Here is a 16,812-nt window from a genome sequence, read left to right as displayed (position 1 = left end):
AGCAAGTTACTTTGAGTAAGGTTATCAAAGTGACGCAGCGGAAGCATGGTGGCCCATAACCCACAAGTTCTAGGATTGGACTACTCGAGGAAGTGAAGAAGAATTCAAAGTTAGAGTATCCATATCTCTTCGATTACCATCTTCTGAATCTCGAGGACGAGATTCATCTTAAGGGGGATAGAATTATAACACCCTAAAATTTGCTGCTTTGGAAATGTAGTTAAATCGATTTAATTTCAAAATTTTGTGCACATGAAATATAGGAAAAAGAATATTTTTCATTAAATTAAAATTCATCATAAGGAGTAGCAACATGGATGTGCATACATGCCGGTGCATTTGATTTATTTCAATGAGTGGTTGAATCCAAACTTCAAAATGAATTCAAAATCCTTTTGAAAATGGCTTTGAAATAAAAGAAAAGAAAATTTAAAAATAAAAGAATTTAAAAAGTTGTAAAATTTATCTTTGGAAACTTACCAAAATTGCTCATTTTTATTTGAATTGAAAAGTGTATTGTAAACCATATTCAAATTCAATTTGGTTTATATTTGAAATTGGTTTTGAAATGAGAAAACAAAAAGGAAAATGAAAAAGCTGCTCTCTCTATCTCCCTCCTCTCTCTTTTGGCCCAGCCTGGCCTACTCCTCTCTCCTTTCCCGCATGGCCCGCTCACCTTCTTCCATCCTCCTTCTTGGGCCGACCTCGTTGAAAGCCGCACGGATCTGCCCCCCTCCTCCTTTGCTTGGCTCACTGATAGCCTAGCCTCGCTCTCTCACTCGCTGCCACCCATGCCCGATTGTTAGCCATCTCCCTCCTCCAGCTCGTGCTCGAGACGAACACTGCCGCCGGTGAGTTCACCTTCACCCAGCGTCACTGCCTTGCCTCCCACGCATTCTCCCATCCATAAATATCACGCCCCTGCATCGCCCGCCCTCGCCTAACCCTAATTTGAGCCACTATGCCACCCTATGCCCTAGCACCGCCATTGGGATCTCACCATGAAGAAGCTCTATTCCACTGTGATGATTAGCTACTCCTCCATGCCTGTAAGTGCCTCCCTGAGCTTCATGTCGTGTTCATGAGCATGCCAAGCCCCATATCTCTCTCTGTCTCGCTCTGTGTTGCCTTACCCAGCGTCACCATTGCTCCATCGCCGCCATTACTCGCCGCTAGCCACCTCTGCCCACGCTTAGCCACTGTAATTCATCGAGTTGAGTTCACCGTTTTCCTCTTCCTTCTCGTACCTTTCCCAAGCCAAACCATGGCCTCCAAGGCCGAATTCGAGTTGCGTCAGCGAGCTCTTCGTCGCCATCCATGGCCACCACCGCGCCGGAGTCACTGCGCTGGCTAGAGAAATCATCCCAACCCTTAGTAGCCATCCATTTTTTATCCAACAGCCCAGATTAGAAGATACCCCTTCACCTATCCTCTTTTGCAAAAGAGCCCCTTCCCTTCATTGAAATCAACCCGCGGTCCAACTGTGTTCAACAGTATTTAAAAAGAGGTCCCTCTTTCTTCTATTTTCACCATGTCTTTCTTCAAAATAGTATCCATAGTCCTTGGCCGGTTTAAAATCAGATTTTATTTATTTTTAAATTCAAAAATCAAGTTCCATCTATTTACAAAATTGCCACTATCTTCATTAGGCAATATCTTCTTCGTTTTAACTTTGATTTGATCCGTTCAAGTTGTGTTAGATTCATAATTGTGTAATCTACATGTTTATCTTACTATTAAACATGTTTTCAACTTTTGAAATGTGAGGTTAGATTTAATCTATTATTTTATTAAAGAAAATCTTAATTAATTCATAACTTTTCTGTTTTAGCTCTGATTAGCGTGCTTTTCACGTTTGTATGTTCATAGCAGCGTGTAGAACATCTTTAAAACCTTTTTACTTTCTGTTCTATATGTTTGGTGTACTATTCTAATTTAGATCTATTGTCTGCTTCGTGTATGATTGCATGGATGCTTGTGTGATGCTTTATGATCATGTCCAGTCGGTGAGCTTTACGTGTTGATCAAGGAGTTCCTTTGAAGGTTTGGACTAGAAGATGGATCTGAGTTTAAGGCAAGTATAGCATAAGATCTTCCTTGTTGTCCTATACACCTTTAATTATCTAATTCATACTGCATGTGTCTACCTTGACTACCACTAAGGATTTCCTAGTACTTTGTACCTTGTGCCTTGATATCTATGGGGTATTGCATTGGGTAGTATGATGCTAGTGCTCAACTACATCCATGATCTTCTAACTTGACTAATGGTATATACAATAAACACTAAAAGATGCTTTTTAGCAACATGGAACAAGGGGGTTAGAGCATTGGGCTATTTTTATGGTGCTCTAGATTCCTCTCCCTAAGGACTTATCTATAAGTGATCCTCCAAGACTTACAGTACAACTATGAGGGCTATATGGCTTTGGCTTTAGCTTAGTATGATGACCTTTTCTAGCTTGTTAGATGTTACCTTTATTGGCGTAAGAATGGCTTGCTGAATCAGGTGTAGTGCGGCCTATGTCCCCTTGTGTATAGGCTACGCGTCATTGTGCCATCAGGAAGGGGGGCTCTACATCTGTTTGCTGAGTGAATCTAATGGCCCTAACTTGTTAGACGAACCTTTGAAAGGCTTTATAGTGAACCCTACTGACCTTCCTTGGAAGTGGGTCAAGAGATTAGCTACCTCAGGTGAAAGGGTAAATCACGACTCCCAGTGAAAGTGTACAACCTCTGCAGAGTGTAAACTAGTTTATCAGCCGTGCTCATGATCATGAGCGGCCTTGGAACCCTTATGGAATAGATGATAAACACTGATGATATTGATGATAAAGATGCTCATTAATGGTTAATTATTTATGCTATTCATTAATCATGTTTACCTGATCATGTGTTTACATGGGCTTGTGATAAACTTATTGCTACTCCTATGCTAAAATTGTGACAATTAAAAGCTAATCACAGTTAAACCAGTGTCAACCTTTTGAGCCTCATGAACCCCATGTTATATTTGTTGAGTACGACATGTACTTACGCTTGCTTTATTTTTCAACTATTTGGATAAAAATCCTAGATGGGTATCAGATTGCTAGAGTTTGGAGGAATTAGGCTTGTGATCAACTAGTTAGTTGTCCTAGTGGAATTGAAGTCTGCACCCGAAGATCAGAGTTGTCTTTTTGCTGTTTGCTATCTAAGGTTATATCCTTTATACTAAGTACGTTATATATTGAGCATTGTCTTTCGATATTACCCTTATTTGTAGCTATATATGAGATTTGACTTCCTAGGCTCATATATGGTGTGTATCTAGTTTTGTTCTTAAAACTAGGTGCTATAGTTGCTAGGATCTCTTTGCTTGAGAAGGCCAGTTTAGATAGCATGTTGCTAGGTGTGCGCGCTATGAGGGTTTGGAGCTAGAGCTTGAGTCCTACAGGCACAACAAGATGAGAACCGAGAAAGACAACACAAACCTCTGGTCCATCTTGAGCTGGGTGTCCTATAGTGAGCCACAGTTGGGCATGATGGTGAGTTAGTTCAAACAGGGAACTGGTGCATTAGGTGTAGGCTTTGTTGTAGGTGGGAAGGGTGAAAATCTCTATGGCAAGGTTGGAGAGTACAGTGGATTGAAACCAAGTGAGAACTCTACCACTACTCCCAAATTGATCAAGATCACTCCACCTGAGCGTACTTTGCCTACCACCAAAGATGGAGTGTTTGAAGAACCTCTAAAAGCTCCACCCTAGAAACAAGTTTGGGTTCCAAAACCTAACCATCTTAAGAACCCACTTGATACTCTACCAAACATCTCTGAGGATCCCCTTCCTAAAGCCAAAAAGCCACCAAGACTAAACCATACCCACAAGAGAGTGAGCCAACAACCACCCAAGAGAGAGGTGAGGTATCACTATGACTACTGCCATAGGGATGGTCATCTTGCTGAGTTTTGCTTTAGGAGGAAGAGAGATGAGCGGTGAGAGTATGAGTTGAACAACCAAAACATGTACCACTCGCCCCATGGCATACATGTGCCGCCCGTTCAGAGGCGCGGTGCTAGGCCTAGAGGTGCAATGCCTCATGGTGCTAGGCCTTAGGTTGCGAGACCATGTGGTGGTCATGTCCTATGTGGTTCAGGTCATGATCAATATGACTTTGCACCTCGTGGTAGTGGCTTTCGGTCCTATAGCTCTAGCGGACCATGTTTTTTCCCATGTAGTGATCGCTTTCCTCAAATGGGACATGGTATGATTGGTGTTTTTCCTAACATTTTTCCAGGGCAAATGAGCCAACACTAGTATCCTTCTTAGTTTACTAACCCTAGTGTTGCGCCATTTGCTCATCCCATGTCTTTCCATTGATGCAGGACGAAGGCCTGGAGAACACGTGGCTAATTGATTCTGGTTGTTCGCGCCACATGACTAGAAGTTTAAAATGGTTCTCCAGCCTTGACCCCATGCAATGTAAGGATTACATCACCTTCGGGGACAACAGCAAAGGTAAGGTGCTTTCTCGTGGGACCATTTGGGTCAATGAGAGTTTTGTCTTGAAGGAGGTTGCTTTGATTTCGAATTTGCATTTCAATTTGCTTTCTGTTTCACAACTCCTTCAGGATGGCTTTGAAGTGCACTTTAAGACTGGCTTGTCTCAAGTTCTTGATACTTAGGGAAATCTTGTTTGCCACATTGTCCCTTTTGGTCATGTCTTTCGAGCTGATTTTTCTCACTCCTTTGGCTCTTCTTGATGTTTGGTGGCTAGATCCTCCTCTGAGCTGTGGAAGTGGCATAGGAGACTGGGTCACTTGAGCTTTGACTTACTAGCTAGGTTGAGCTCACTTGATCTAATCTGAGGATTACCCAAGTTGAAATTTGAGAAGGATTTGGTTTGCCACCCTTATCGTCACGGGAAGATGGTTGCCGCTTCTCACCCACCTATGAACCAAGTCATGACCAAGGAACCTGGCGAGCTACTTCACATGGACACAGTTGGTCCAACTCGAGTTCAGTTAGATGGTGGGAAGTGGTACATTCTAGTGATCGTGGATGATTTTTCTTGCTACTTTTGGGTGTTTTCATGGAGAGTAAGGATGAGGCTTTTTCACATGCTCAGGATTTGATTCTTTGGTTGCAAAATGAGTTCCCTAAGAATGCCATGAAAGCAATTCGTTGTGACAATGGCAGAGAATTCAAGAATACTTATTTTGAAACCTTTTTGTGCTTCTTTGGGCCTCGAGCATTAGTTTTCCTCTCCTTATGCCCCTAGCAAAATGGTGTTGTTGAGCGCAAGAATCGGACCCTTGTTGAGATGGCTAGGACGATGCTCAATGAGTACAAGACTCCTAGGAGATATTGGGCCAAAGCGATCAACACCGCGTACCATGTTTCCAATTGCATTTTCTTTCGAGCTTTCATGAAGAAGACTTCTTATGAGTTGCGATTCGGATGACCACCCAAGGTAAGTCACTTCAAGGTGTTTGGATGCAAATGTTTCATCCTAAAACAAGGTAATTTGGACAAGTTCGAGTCTAGATCTTTTGATGGTATTTTTCTTGGTCATGCTTCTCACTCTCATGCATATCGTGTTCTTAACCTTAAAACTAACCGAGTTGTGGAGACCTATGAGGTCACATTCAACAAAACCATGCCCCGTTCTATTCCTGTCTTTGAATGTGCAGCTCATCTAGAGATAGGTAGAGCATCTTTGTGGAGGAGGAGCAGGAAGATGCCGATTGGGGTGATCCTGAGTTGACTCCACTGGCTGCCCCTCTCGAGCCTGCAGCATCTACTTCAGCTCATAGCCCCGATCCTTCTTCTTCCACTACTTGGGGTCCATGCGAGCAGCCTCCTCAGCCTATGCCGGCTACACCTAAGGAGGCCCCAGTTGTTGTTGAGGGGGAGGCGACTTCTTCAAGGGGAGCATCTCGGCACATTCAGCATCGCCACCCACCTCAGACCATGATCGGCAATATCAACAAGCGAGTCACACTGTCCAGGTCATATCACATCTCACACTTCGCTCACTCTACTTTCGTTGCTTCCTTTGAGCCTCGAGATGTTGGACACACACTATCTAATTCTGATTGGGTCAATGTTATGCACGAGGAGTTAGAGAACTTTGAGCGAAATCAAGTGTGGGTTTTAGTTCCACCTACACCAGATTGCCACCCCATAGGTACAAAGTGGGTTTTCAAGAACAAATAGAGTGAGGATAGGGTGGTAGCGAGGAACAAGGCTAGATTGGTAGTCCAGGGCTTTTGCCAGAAAGAGGGGATAGACTACAAGGAAACCTTTGCTCCAGTTGCTCGCTTGGAAGCAATTAGGATCCTTTTAGTATTTGTAGCTTCGAAAGGGTTCAAGCTATATCAGATAGATGTGAAGAGTGCCTTCTTGAACGGGTACATAGAGGAAGAGTTTTATGTGAGGCAACCCCTGGCTTTGAAAATCCTAAGTTTCCTAACCATGTTTTTAAACTCCACAAAGCCTTGTATGGGTCAAAACAAGTCCCGAGAGCCTGGTATGAGCATTTGAAAGCTTTCTTGCTTGATAAGGATTTAAAAATGGGCTTTGTTGATAAAACTTTGTTTCTCCTCAAGCAAGGCACTAACACTCTTTTGGTTCAGATATACACTGATGATATAATCTTCGGTGGCTCTTCTCATGCTATTGTTGCAAAGTTTTCAGATACGATGAGCAGGGAATTTGAGATGAGCATGATGGGAGAATTGACTTTCTTCCTTGGGTTATAAATTAAGCAAACTCGAGAAGGAACGTTCATGCACCAAGGTAAGTACATCGAGGACTTGCTGAAGAAGTTTGATATGGGTGAGGCCAAGCCTCTTTCAACACCCATGTCGACCATGATGGCCCTGGATGCTGATGAGGAAGGAGAAGCCGTGGACCAGAAGGAGTACCGCAGCATGATTGGGTCATTGCTATACCTGACAGCAATGAGACCGGACATCCAGTTCACGGTCTATTTGTGTGCGTGCTTTCAGTCTTCTCCACGCACGTCTCATCGTCAATCCATCAAGTGGATCCTCAGGTACCTTTATTTCACACCTGAGTTCAGTCTTTGGTTTTTGGCCTCCTCCTCTCTTTCTCTTTGTGGGTATTCCGATGCGAATTATGCTGGGTGTCGTGTTGAGAGGATGTCCACTTCGGGGACTTGTTAGTTTCTTGGATCTTCTCTTGTGTCTTGGTCTTCTTGCAAGCAGTCTAGCATCGCCTAATCCACCATAGAAGCTGAGTATGTTGCCGCTGCTGCTTGTTGTTCCCAGCTACTTTGGATGATAGATACTTTGAGAGAATTTGGGTTAGAGTTTAGGCGAGTGTCTTTGCTTTGTGATAGCACCAGTGGCATAAGCGTAGCCAAAAACCCAGTCCTCCACTCAAAAACCAAACATATAGAGGTCCGCTTCCACTTCTTGCGAGACCACTATGAGAAGGGGATATTGACCTACGCCATATTGACACCCAAAACCAGCTCGCAAATATCTTCACCAAACCCCTTGACCAAGCCTAGTTTGCACGTTTGTGAGGGGAGCTTGGGGTTTGTTTCCCTTTTTAGAGGAGGGGAACATTTGTGTTGTATAGTAGTTTTGTTTTCTTTGTAGCTTAGCTTTTGTTTTCTAGTTTTTTGTATCATATTGCATTGAATTTCATCATGTATATTAGAGCATATTGAGCTTCATGATTATAGCTGTTAGATTGAAATTATGGTCTATTTGAGATGTTCTATATGTACATGATGATGCTAATGTCTTAGGCTCTTATTGATCTTCTGATGCATGTTATGAGCTAAGCTTGTTTTGCAATCTATGAACTTGGTTAAAAATTGTTGAAACTCGAAATTTGTTCACCGTTGGGATTGGCACTAGCATGTGTAGGACCTATTGAGATCCCTAATGCTATCACTTATATGCTAGGTTGCTATGTCTCATGCATTGAGTTACTCACTTGCTTGGACAACTTGGAGATTTTTGGGCTAAAATTTGAAAAACAAGCTAAGTGATGAGAAAAGATCGAGATGGGTCTGTACTATCCTACGTCAAGGTATCTAGACGGCTTCCAATTGCATGTTTGGATGAACTTGAGCCATGTAGTGAATGCCAAAACCATTGTCTTAAGCTTCTGATTGTCTATGACATAGGCTTGGCATGGTTGCTAAGTTAGGCCTGACAATACAGATAACCTCTCGCACACACATGTTTTGACTAAGTCTTGTGTTAAGCTACAAACTCTGATAAAATTTAAAATTTGATGAAAATACAAGTCTTAGGTTCGTCTTTGACATGATGTCTGACCGCTGCTTGGGGTAGTTCACCTTGTATACACTTGTTAGCACTAGGTTGATTTCCTGCTTATACCTACTATGTGCTACTTTCAGTGGTGAACCCCTTCTTGAGTTGCTTAAACTTGATCAAATTTGCTTAAGTGTTATATTTTGTCTCACTTGATCAGTTTGAGCATTTGCTAGCACTTGTATTTGTTGCTATACACACATAACAACACCAGTTAGAGCATCTTTTCAATCTAATTGCTATACTCCTGAAGCTTTTGCATTTCTGCATCCCTTTGCATTCATAGCATATTTTGAGGGGGAGTGACAATTTTTCAGTGCTTGATGTGTGCATGTGTCAACAAGGGGGAGAGATAGATCACACATTCAAGGGGAGAGTTTATACACTAATCTTGTTGAGTGCATGCATTCATCTGTGAGGTTGCATAATTTCAGGGGGAGTTGCACCTTGAGTTGCTTTTGCTAGATGTGTTGTCTTTGCCTCTTCTAGAGGGTCTAGCAGTTTTTTGGTGTTTTGAGCTTTGCTGGTGGTGTTGAGCCCATTGCCTCTTCTTGGGGGCTAGCTATGATTTACTTGGTTCGGTCGAGCCATTGCCCATGTCTTTGGGGACTAAGTTTTGTTCATTTCAAATGATCTGGTTTTGTCTTTTCTTTGGTTTTTGGTCATTTGGGTGAGCTCTTTGTTTTCTCTTCTTCTTCTTTTGTGCTTTCTCGCTGCTGTCATTTGTTGGTGTTGACAATGCACTCATCAAGGGGGAGATTGCGAACACAAGGTTGATATATGCCCTTGTGGTTTGGATTTGTGATGAGTGATTGTCAACGTGATTTGCGTCTTGGGTTGAGTTTGTGAACTAACCATGGCATGAGTTGGGTTGTGCAATATGTCTCTTGGATTGTGGTATGCAGGTGTGGTGCTCGAAGGCGGTGGTCGACGGTGAGGTGAAGGTCAAGTAGGGACGTGGCATGCCGATGGACTGGGAGTGGTGAAGGACAGACGTGAGGCTTGGATTGAGGGACCAGGAGACCGGGTGGCTAGTCGTGGTGGCTGACATGTGGGACATCGACAAGCGCTAGTGTACATGGGAGTGACCATGTTGACAGAGTCAAGATGATGAACGTGCGAGTCGAGCGGGGCTCAGGAGGACTTGGCGGTCGGCCGGTCGAAGACGGCAGTGGCACGTGTCGAGTGGCGGGGGACGCGTATGGAGTATGGTACTCGCGGGCGGTTTGGTGGTTTGGGATTCAAAACCATATGTGGCAAGTTTCATGGGTTTGGGGCTCAAAACCCGGACGGAGGTTCTGAGGAGGAACGGACGACACGTGGCGGCATCAAGAAGTTTGCGTCGAGGCGAAGCTATCTCATGAAGGGCGCGGTGGCCGTCAGATGAAGGTTACCTCAGGTTGGACCATAGTGCCCTCGGGTTAAGTGGTTCGACTCAAAAATATCTAAAGGAAAAACTGGGATTGTGTAATAGCCCTGTTAAATAGGATGAGAAAGCTCCCATCTCCCTTACCTCTTTTATTTTGCTTCATCCTTCTCTAGTTTTTCCCTCCCCTTAGGTTTTCTTGTGAGAGGTCCACAAATTGAAGAATTTGTGTAAGAACCAAAGATTGCTGCGGGAATGGAGGCCCTAACCTCCTCGTGTCCTCCGGGATTCGATTTGTGAGTTGTTCTTATGAATCGCATTTGTGTTCTTCGCGTTCTTCCTTTCCCCCTTCTATTGTGTGGCTCGATTCGTTGTTTTGAGACCGTTTTGATTCATTCCGTTTGCATTGAGATGAACTAGGACGTGAGTTGAGCCTTTCCACCGAGGGATTTCATCTAATTCCTCACGAGTTCATAGATCGGGGCCGATCAAGGTCTAGGGTTGGAAAACCGGTGTTTTTCGTGATCATCCAATTTCCCGTTGATTGGCTTCAAATTGGGCGATGATCTCCTAGAGGTAGCTCACCTATTGCCTTGTGACCATGTGGTTAAAATTTGGTGCCAATTGGTTTTTATTTGGTCGCAAATCGGGATTTTCCTTGCTCTGTGTGTTTTTCGGGCGACTCTGTTCGTGCTGCTGACTTCGCGACTCGCAGACAGTGCGCCTCTGACCCACGGACAATCTATTGTTACTGTTCATGTCACGAGCAGAAGGTCTTCTTTTGGTCGTGTTTTGCTGCTCTGAACACCGGACAGTCCGGGCCTACCCGCGGACAGTCCGGGGCTGCTGCTGAAGCGTGTCTAGAACTATTTCAGCAAGTTCGTTTTTTGGTGTTTGACTTGCGGACAGTCCGGGATTCAACCGCGGACAGTCCGCCGTTCTTCTTTCTGCACAGGTCAGAACTGTTTCTCATCGTCCAGTTTTCGGGAGTTGAACGCCGGACAGTCCGGTCCTCAACCCCGGACAGTTCGGGACCTAACCACCGGACAGTCCGAACTCCCTATGGCAAACAGTCCGAGCTGTTTTCTCTCATTCTTTCGAGCACTTGTTTTCGTCTGTTCTCGGTTGATCCGCTGTACTTCTTGATCATCGCCAAAGGTACCCAGTCACCCGTTGACTTGTGATCATACCGTTCTCTAGTGCTTTTGCTCTTGGGTCGTGATTTTGGGACAGCGGCTTAAAGTTTTGAAAGAAATTTGAGGCTCCCATTCACCCCCCCCCCTTTGGTCGCCGTTTCCGGTCCTTCAAGGAGGTGGGGTGCCGGGGCTCAAGTTATAAGGTTCACCGCTGTCACAAACCCTACCTACAACTCTAATCCGATCTAGAGGGAGGCGCTGGAAGCGACGGGAAGCTCCATTGCTTTTGCCACCGCCGGGACGCCGCCGTCACTGGACTACGTCGCCCCTCTCCATCGACCGCCGACTCGACAACGTCCTCTTCACCGCCATGGCTTCCTCCTCCACCAAGCCCGATGGTCAGCGACTTCTATCCCCTTTCTCCCTCTCTCTTTCCCTCTATGTTTCATACCGTAGATCATACTTGATGCTTATGCCAAGATTTCTAAGAACATATCCTCTTAATCTACACCTAGGTGATCCTAAGTTCCATCATTGACATCTCGGGAGTAATTCCAGATAGCATTGGGAAGCTGGAGAACCTGACGGAGCTACACCTGGACAACAATAACCTGTCGGGCCTTGTTCCATCATCAGTGGGAAATCTCACCAGGCTCCTTAAGCTATCGGCGAGCAGCAACAACCTGGGAGGATCGATCCCAAGGAGTCTTGGAAAGCTTGGCGACCTCATCAGTCTTGATCTTTCAAGCAATTACCTGAACGGTTCGATTCCTGAAGAAATATTCCAGCTGCAGTCTCTTTCGTTGCTCCTTGACTTGTCACACAACTCCCTCTCCGGACCACTTCCTTTCGACGTTGGAAGATTGGCTAACCTCAACACGTTGAGCTTGTCAGGAAACCAGTTGTCTGGCCAGATACCGACAACCATCAGGAATTGCATAGTTCTGGAGGTACTCTTACTGGACTGTAACTCGTTCCAGGGAAGCATACCTCAGGCTCTAGGTGACATCAAGGGTCTCCGCGTGTTGAACCTGACCATGAACACTTTTTCTGGTGTGATCCCTGATGCCCTTGGTGACATTCACAGCCTGCAGCAGCTGTATCTAGCACACAACAACTTGTCTGCAGGATATGACATCACTGTTTAATCTGGATTTGTCCTTCAATGATCTGCAAGGTGAAGTGCCGAAAGGAGGTTTCTTTAGAAACTTGTCTTACTTATCGATTGCAGGAAACAAAAACCTTTGTGGTGGAATACCTCAGCTTCGCTTAGATCCATGCCCCACGTCCGTTGTGAGAAAGAACAACAAGAGTAAGAGGTGGTTGAAGTATGTTAAAATAGCTCTGGCAACAACGGGTGCGCTCCTGTTCTTAGCATTATTAACTGCAATTATTCAATTGATCTACAAAAACTCTAAGCAAAGAGAGAAGAGAAGCCATCCCCTAGCCCCAGTAACCGGAGAACAATACGAAAGGGTTTCTTACCAGGAACTGTCAGACGGAACAAAGGGATTTTCAGATGCCAATCTGCTTGGAAAAGGCAGCTATGGCACAGTCTACAAATGCGCTTTCATTGGTGGGGGAACTATAGCCGCCGTAAAGGTGTTCAACCTTGAACAGTCAGGATCCACAAGGAGTTTCTTGGCCGAATGCGAGGCGCTCCGAAGCGTGCGCCACCGTTGTCTCATAAGGATCATCACGTGCTGCTCAAGCATCGATCGCCAAGGCCAAGAGTACAAAGCTTTGGTACTCGAGTTTATGCCCAACTGTAACCTAAGTTCTTGGCTTCATCCAAAATCTAATGAGCCCAAGAATACGCTAAGCCTAACCCAAAGGTTAGACATTGCTGTCGACATCATGGATGCCCTGGACTATCTTATAACCATTGTCGGCCACCGATCGTCCACTGCGATCTCAAGCCAAGCAACATCCTTCTCGCCATAGGCATGAGCGCTCGTGTTGGAGATTTCGGCATATCCAGAATCTTGTCTGAAAGTGCGTGCAAAGCCTATCAAAATTCAAATAGCGTAGCTGGAATAAGAGGCTCCGTTGGCTACGTCGCTCCAGGTAACTGATCAACTGAAACTGCAGTGTTTTGTTTTGCTGCTTATTTCTTACAGTATTATCTTTTCATCTTGGACAACTTCGACATGATGATCGATCTGACTGGCTTACAAAATATTTGCAGAGTACGGGGAAGGCTGTGGCGTCTCCATCCTCGGTGACGTTTACAGCCTAGGCATACTGCTGCTTGAGATGTTCACAGGACGCAGCCCCACGGATGACGTGTTCACAGGACAAACCAGCAGACTGGGCCGAAGCAGGGCCGGATTGCGCAAAGGAATTGTAATAGAACGGGCTTAGAATACAAATTAAACTGTGCGGTTGTTTGATTAGAGCATTTTGGTTGGGCCGGAAAGGGGGACACGGCTGACGCTGGGCCACAAGCCCACAGCTCAGGTCTGTCCCCACCACACGCTGGGCGATGAACCGAGCCCAACCGAAGTGGCCTCAGCGCGGGGCGGCGGCGGCGGCGGCGGCGCAGGTCGATGGGATTGCCTTGCCACGGACCGTGCGCACGTCGAACCGTCGATGGTCGCTTACATACTCACGGGCACCCGAGCAGGAGCGACGGCACCGAAGCGCGCCACAGGCCCCGGGCCCGGGTCCGTTGCGTTGGGCGACAGACTTACCGGTGGCAGAGCGGGTCAAATACTCATCAAAGCCGGCGCGGCGCCGGGGTTCGTTCCAGTCCATCCTGCGTTCTTCTCAGCCGCGCGCGACAGTGAGCTAGTAGTAACGGCCCTCCTGTGGCTTGTCGTAAACGATCGTAAATTTTCAGTCGGAACAGTATTTTTCTCTCATACAAACTAACCAGTAGTACTTCTTCACGAACCAGCAACCCTACGAACCAGCCAACCGAACAGTCTGCACGGGCCGAATTAACGGCGTCCTGGACCCATGAACATCTGTAGAAGCGTGCGTACAGTACTGTTGTGATCTGCCGCCGGTCAGAGGCGGTGTCAGAGGTGTGTCTCCTGACGCTGCCTGTCTCCGCGCGATTTGCATCCCGCGCGCCGGGCCGCCGGCCTGCCTCATCATCAGTGCATCCATTGATGGCTCACTGATTGATGAGATCTCTCCCTCCAGCGCTCTGGTAGCTAGGTACGGCAGCTAGGTGCAGGACGTAGGCTATGTTATTGTGAAGTGAAGCCTGTATCCTTGTACTGTTACTCCCCCTAGGAGTACTCCTACTGTTACAGACGGGAGATAGCGGCCTGCTGGCGCGTCTGCAGCCTGCACTGCACTGCACGGGGCCCTTCCTGGCTGCAGTGTGGACGACTTATGGAGATCTGGGACTAATAGGCTGCTCGAGCCAGGCAGCCAGCCAGCTTCGCTTCGCTGCTGAGCTGAGGAGGTGGTCCGTGGTCATGAGCTCGCAGCGCTAGCTAGCTAGCTACTTGATGGCACTCACAGGCGCCAATCCGCGGACGTCGCTTTTGACGCTCTCATTAATCCCATGCATGCAAGCGAGGCGAGGCGATGGGATGGGATGCCCACACACACATGAGACGCCATTCAATAGGAACCCCCCGGCGTCTTCCCTCCGAGCCAGGAAACCCTCCTCCACCGTTGCATTGCAATTGCAATTGCATACATCCAATCCAATCCTTCTTCCTTCCTTATATACGCGAGCGTTCCCACCTAATCGCCTGATACCTAGCCGCCTGCTCGTCACGCACCATCGCCTAGCTAGCTAGCAAGCTAGGACGCCCGCCGAGAGCTGCTGCAAGCTAGGTTGCGGCGACAGCAGAGCGATCGAGCTCTCTCCATCGCCGCCCGCCGGCCTGTAGCGTAGCTTCTGCTTGTTGTGAGGTACCGGGTACGTAGTATATATGGCGTCGGCGACGGGGGACGACGCGACACGCAAGGGCGGCACCGGCGGTGCACCTGCCTGCGGGGGCACGGCGCCGCCTCCTCCTACCACGCAGACGCAGACGCAGCAGCAGCCGCCGCCCCCGCCGCCCGAGCAGGGGCTGCGGTGCCCGCGCTGCGACTCCCCCAACACCAAGTTCTGCTACTACAACAACTACAGCCTGTCGCAGCCGCGCCACTTGTGCAAGACGTGCCGCAGGTACTGGACCAAGGGCGGCGCGCTCCGCAACGTGCCCGTCGGCGGGGGGTGCCGCAAGAACAAGCGCTCGCGCTCCGCGGCCGCCGTGGCCGCGGCGGCGGCGGCCTCGCGCCTCTCGCTCAACCTGCCGCCGGACGCCGCCGCCGCCGACCAGCAGGCGGCGAGGCTGGGCTTCCTTGGCGCGGCCGCCGCCGGCGGCGCCCCCGCGATCGACTACCACCAGCAGCAGCCGGGGGCCGCCGCCGTCGGCATGATGGCCCTGCCGCGGCTCCACGCTCCCGGCGCCGTCGTCGGCCAGTACGTGCCGTTCGGGGAGTGGCCGTCGGGGGACCTTTCTTCCGGCGGCGGCGGCGGAGCCTGCCACGCGGTGAACGGTGGCGCGGCGGTGAGCATGAGCAGCAGCATCGCGTCGTCCATCGAGTCGCTGAGCTTCATCAACCAGGACCTGCACTGGAAGCTGCAGCAGCAGCGGCTGGCCACCATGTTCCTGGGCACGCCGACGACGAGCACCGGCGCCGCGGCGGCCCATGTCGACGGCGGCGCGGAGGCAGGAGCAGCAGCAGCACTGCATGTAGTAGGCGGCGCCTTCTTGCAGATGGCTGCGGGACCACCACCACCCGGCATGGTGGAGGCCACCATGCCGCCGTCGGCGGCGACGTCGTGGTTCATGGACAGCTCCTGCTACGTGCTCCCTTCCCCGACCGCGCATGCTATTGCTAACACGGCCGCGGCCAGCAGCAGCTGCAACGTAGTCAGCAGCGGCGGCGGCGACGACGACAAAGCCACGTCGAACAACAACTGCGGGAGTGCAATCCCGTCGTGGGGCGACTTGTCGACGTTCGCGATGCTGCCTTGACGATGGCGCACCGCACCAACAGGAAGATCAAGCTCCAGTTTGGAAGGGCTGATTCCGAAGGAATTGAGCTAGCAAAGGGGATATATATTAGTTAACTAGCTGTCCATCTCTAACTACATATTGTATTTGTTAATCATTGAGTGGGTATATTATATTATATTTGTCGAAAACATTCTGATCGGCCTGCCATAGATCCATGCATGTTGTCATGGTAGCTGGTCTTTTTCTTTTCTTTTTTCTTTACTTCATTCTTAGCTTGTTCTTTTTCACTTTGTCTATCCATGCATTTTAATCAGCTGTCATGCATATACTACCTCATGTTGATTACTTTGCATTATTGTGCTCCACGTAAGACTCCTAAAAAATTTGCTGGATTAGCCGTGGTTGCTTTGCTTGGAAATAACACTGTATATATTCTTCTTGGTTGCATACGTTGCAGCAGCAGCTAGCAGCATGAATAAGTTGTTTTCTGATCCGATCTATCCATGAATGAATGAAAGATGCATGGGTGCAACCGGCGATGGTACGCAGCTGTAGCAAGCGCTGTTTCCTGTGGGTGTGTGAGCTGTAGGTAGGCGCGTCGTCCGGCCGGCCAGCTAGCCGCGCACTCCAGCTGAGTGAGCGCTCCAATGGCAGGCAGTCAGGCATGAAACGAAGCTATCTAGCTAGCTAGCCGCGCTTGTGACCGATGATGGTGTGGTGTGTGTTAGGAGGGCAGGCGGGTTCAGGGTCACGGGAATCCCATCTATCCCACGTAGAGCTCGCTGTTAGCGTCGATCGTGAGCTACCAGCCCAGCCCAGCCAGCCACGTACGTGTACCTGTACCCGTGTGTACCGGCAGCGCAAGCGCAAGTGAGGCTATCTAGGCTTAGCTTAGCCAAGCTCTCTGCTATGAATAGGATAGGCTGCCGCAATCAGCCAAATCTCGTCTCTTAATGCGTGGCAAAGTGCACTTCAATCATCCGTCAAACCTATAGGTCGACTCTCGATCCGTAATCCAGTAACAGCCGTACACGGTACACA

General features: G+C 48.1%; 1 protein-coding gene and 1 pseudogene across 1 annotated transcript; both read left to right on the top strand.

The window, feature by feature from the left end:
- Positions 1-14,247, top strand: part of LOC136536239 (probable LRR receptor-like serine/threonine-protein kinase At3g47570) — a 43,153-nt pseudogene extending 28,906 nt beyond the window's left edge.
- Positions 14,248-14,360: 113 nt separating this feature from the next.
- Positions 14,361-16,116, top strand: LOC136538261 (dof zinc finger protein DOF5.7-like). Its single transcript, XM_066530244.1, has one exon. The coding sequence runs from the start codon at positions 14,695-14,697 to the stop codon at positions 15,787-15,789; it is 1,095 nt and encodes a 364-aa protein (XP_066386341.1). The 5' UTR covers positions 14,361-14,694; the 3' UTR covers positions 15,790-16,116.
- Positions 16,117-16,812: the final 696 nt, after the last annotated feature.

The sequence above is a fragment of the Miscanthus floridulus genome, chromosome 2 (assembly GCF_019320115.1).
Source record: "Miscanthus floridulus cultivar M001 chromosome 2, ASM1932011v1, whole genome shotgun sequence".
Lineage (NCBI taxonomy): Eukaryota > Viridiplantae > Streptophyta > Magnoliopsida > Poales > Poaceae > Miscanthus > Miscanthus floridulus.
Note: the sequence above shows the minus strand (reverse complement) of the source record. Positions and strands in the feature narration are given on the sequence as shown.

What these genes read in the sequence shown, in the direction of transcription:
- LOC136538261 (XM_066530244.1), top strand. Translation starts at nt 14,695, where the DNA reads ATGGCGTCGGCGACGGGGGACGACGCGACACGCAAGGGCGGCACCGGC.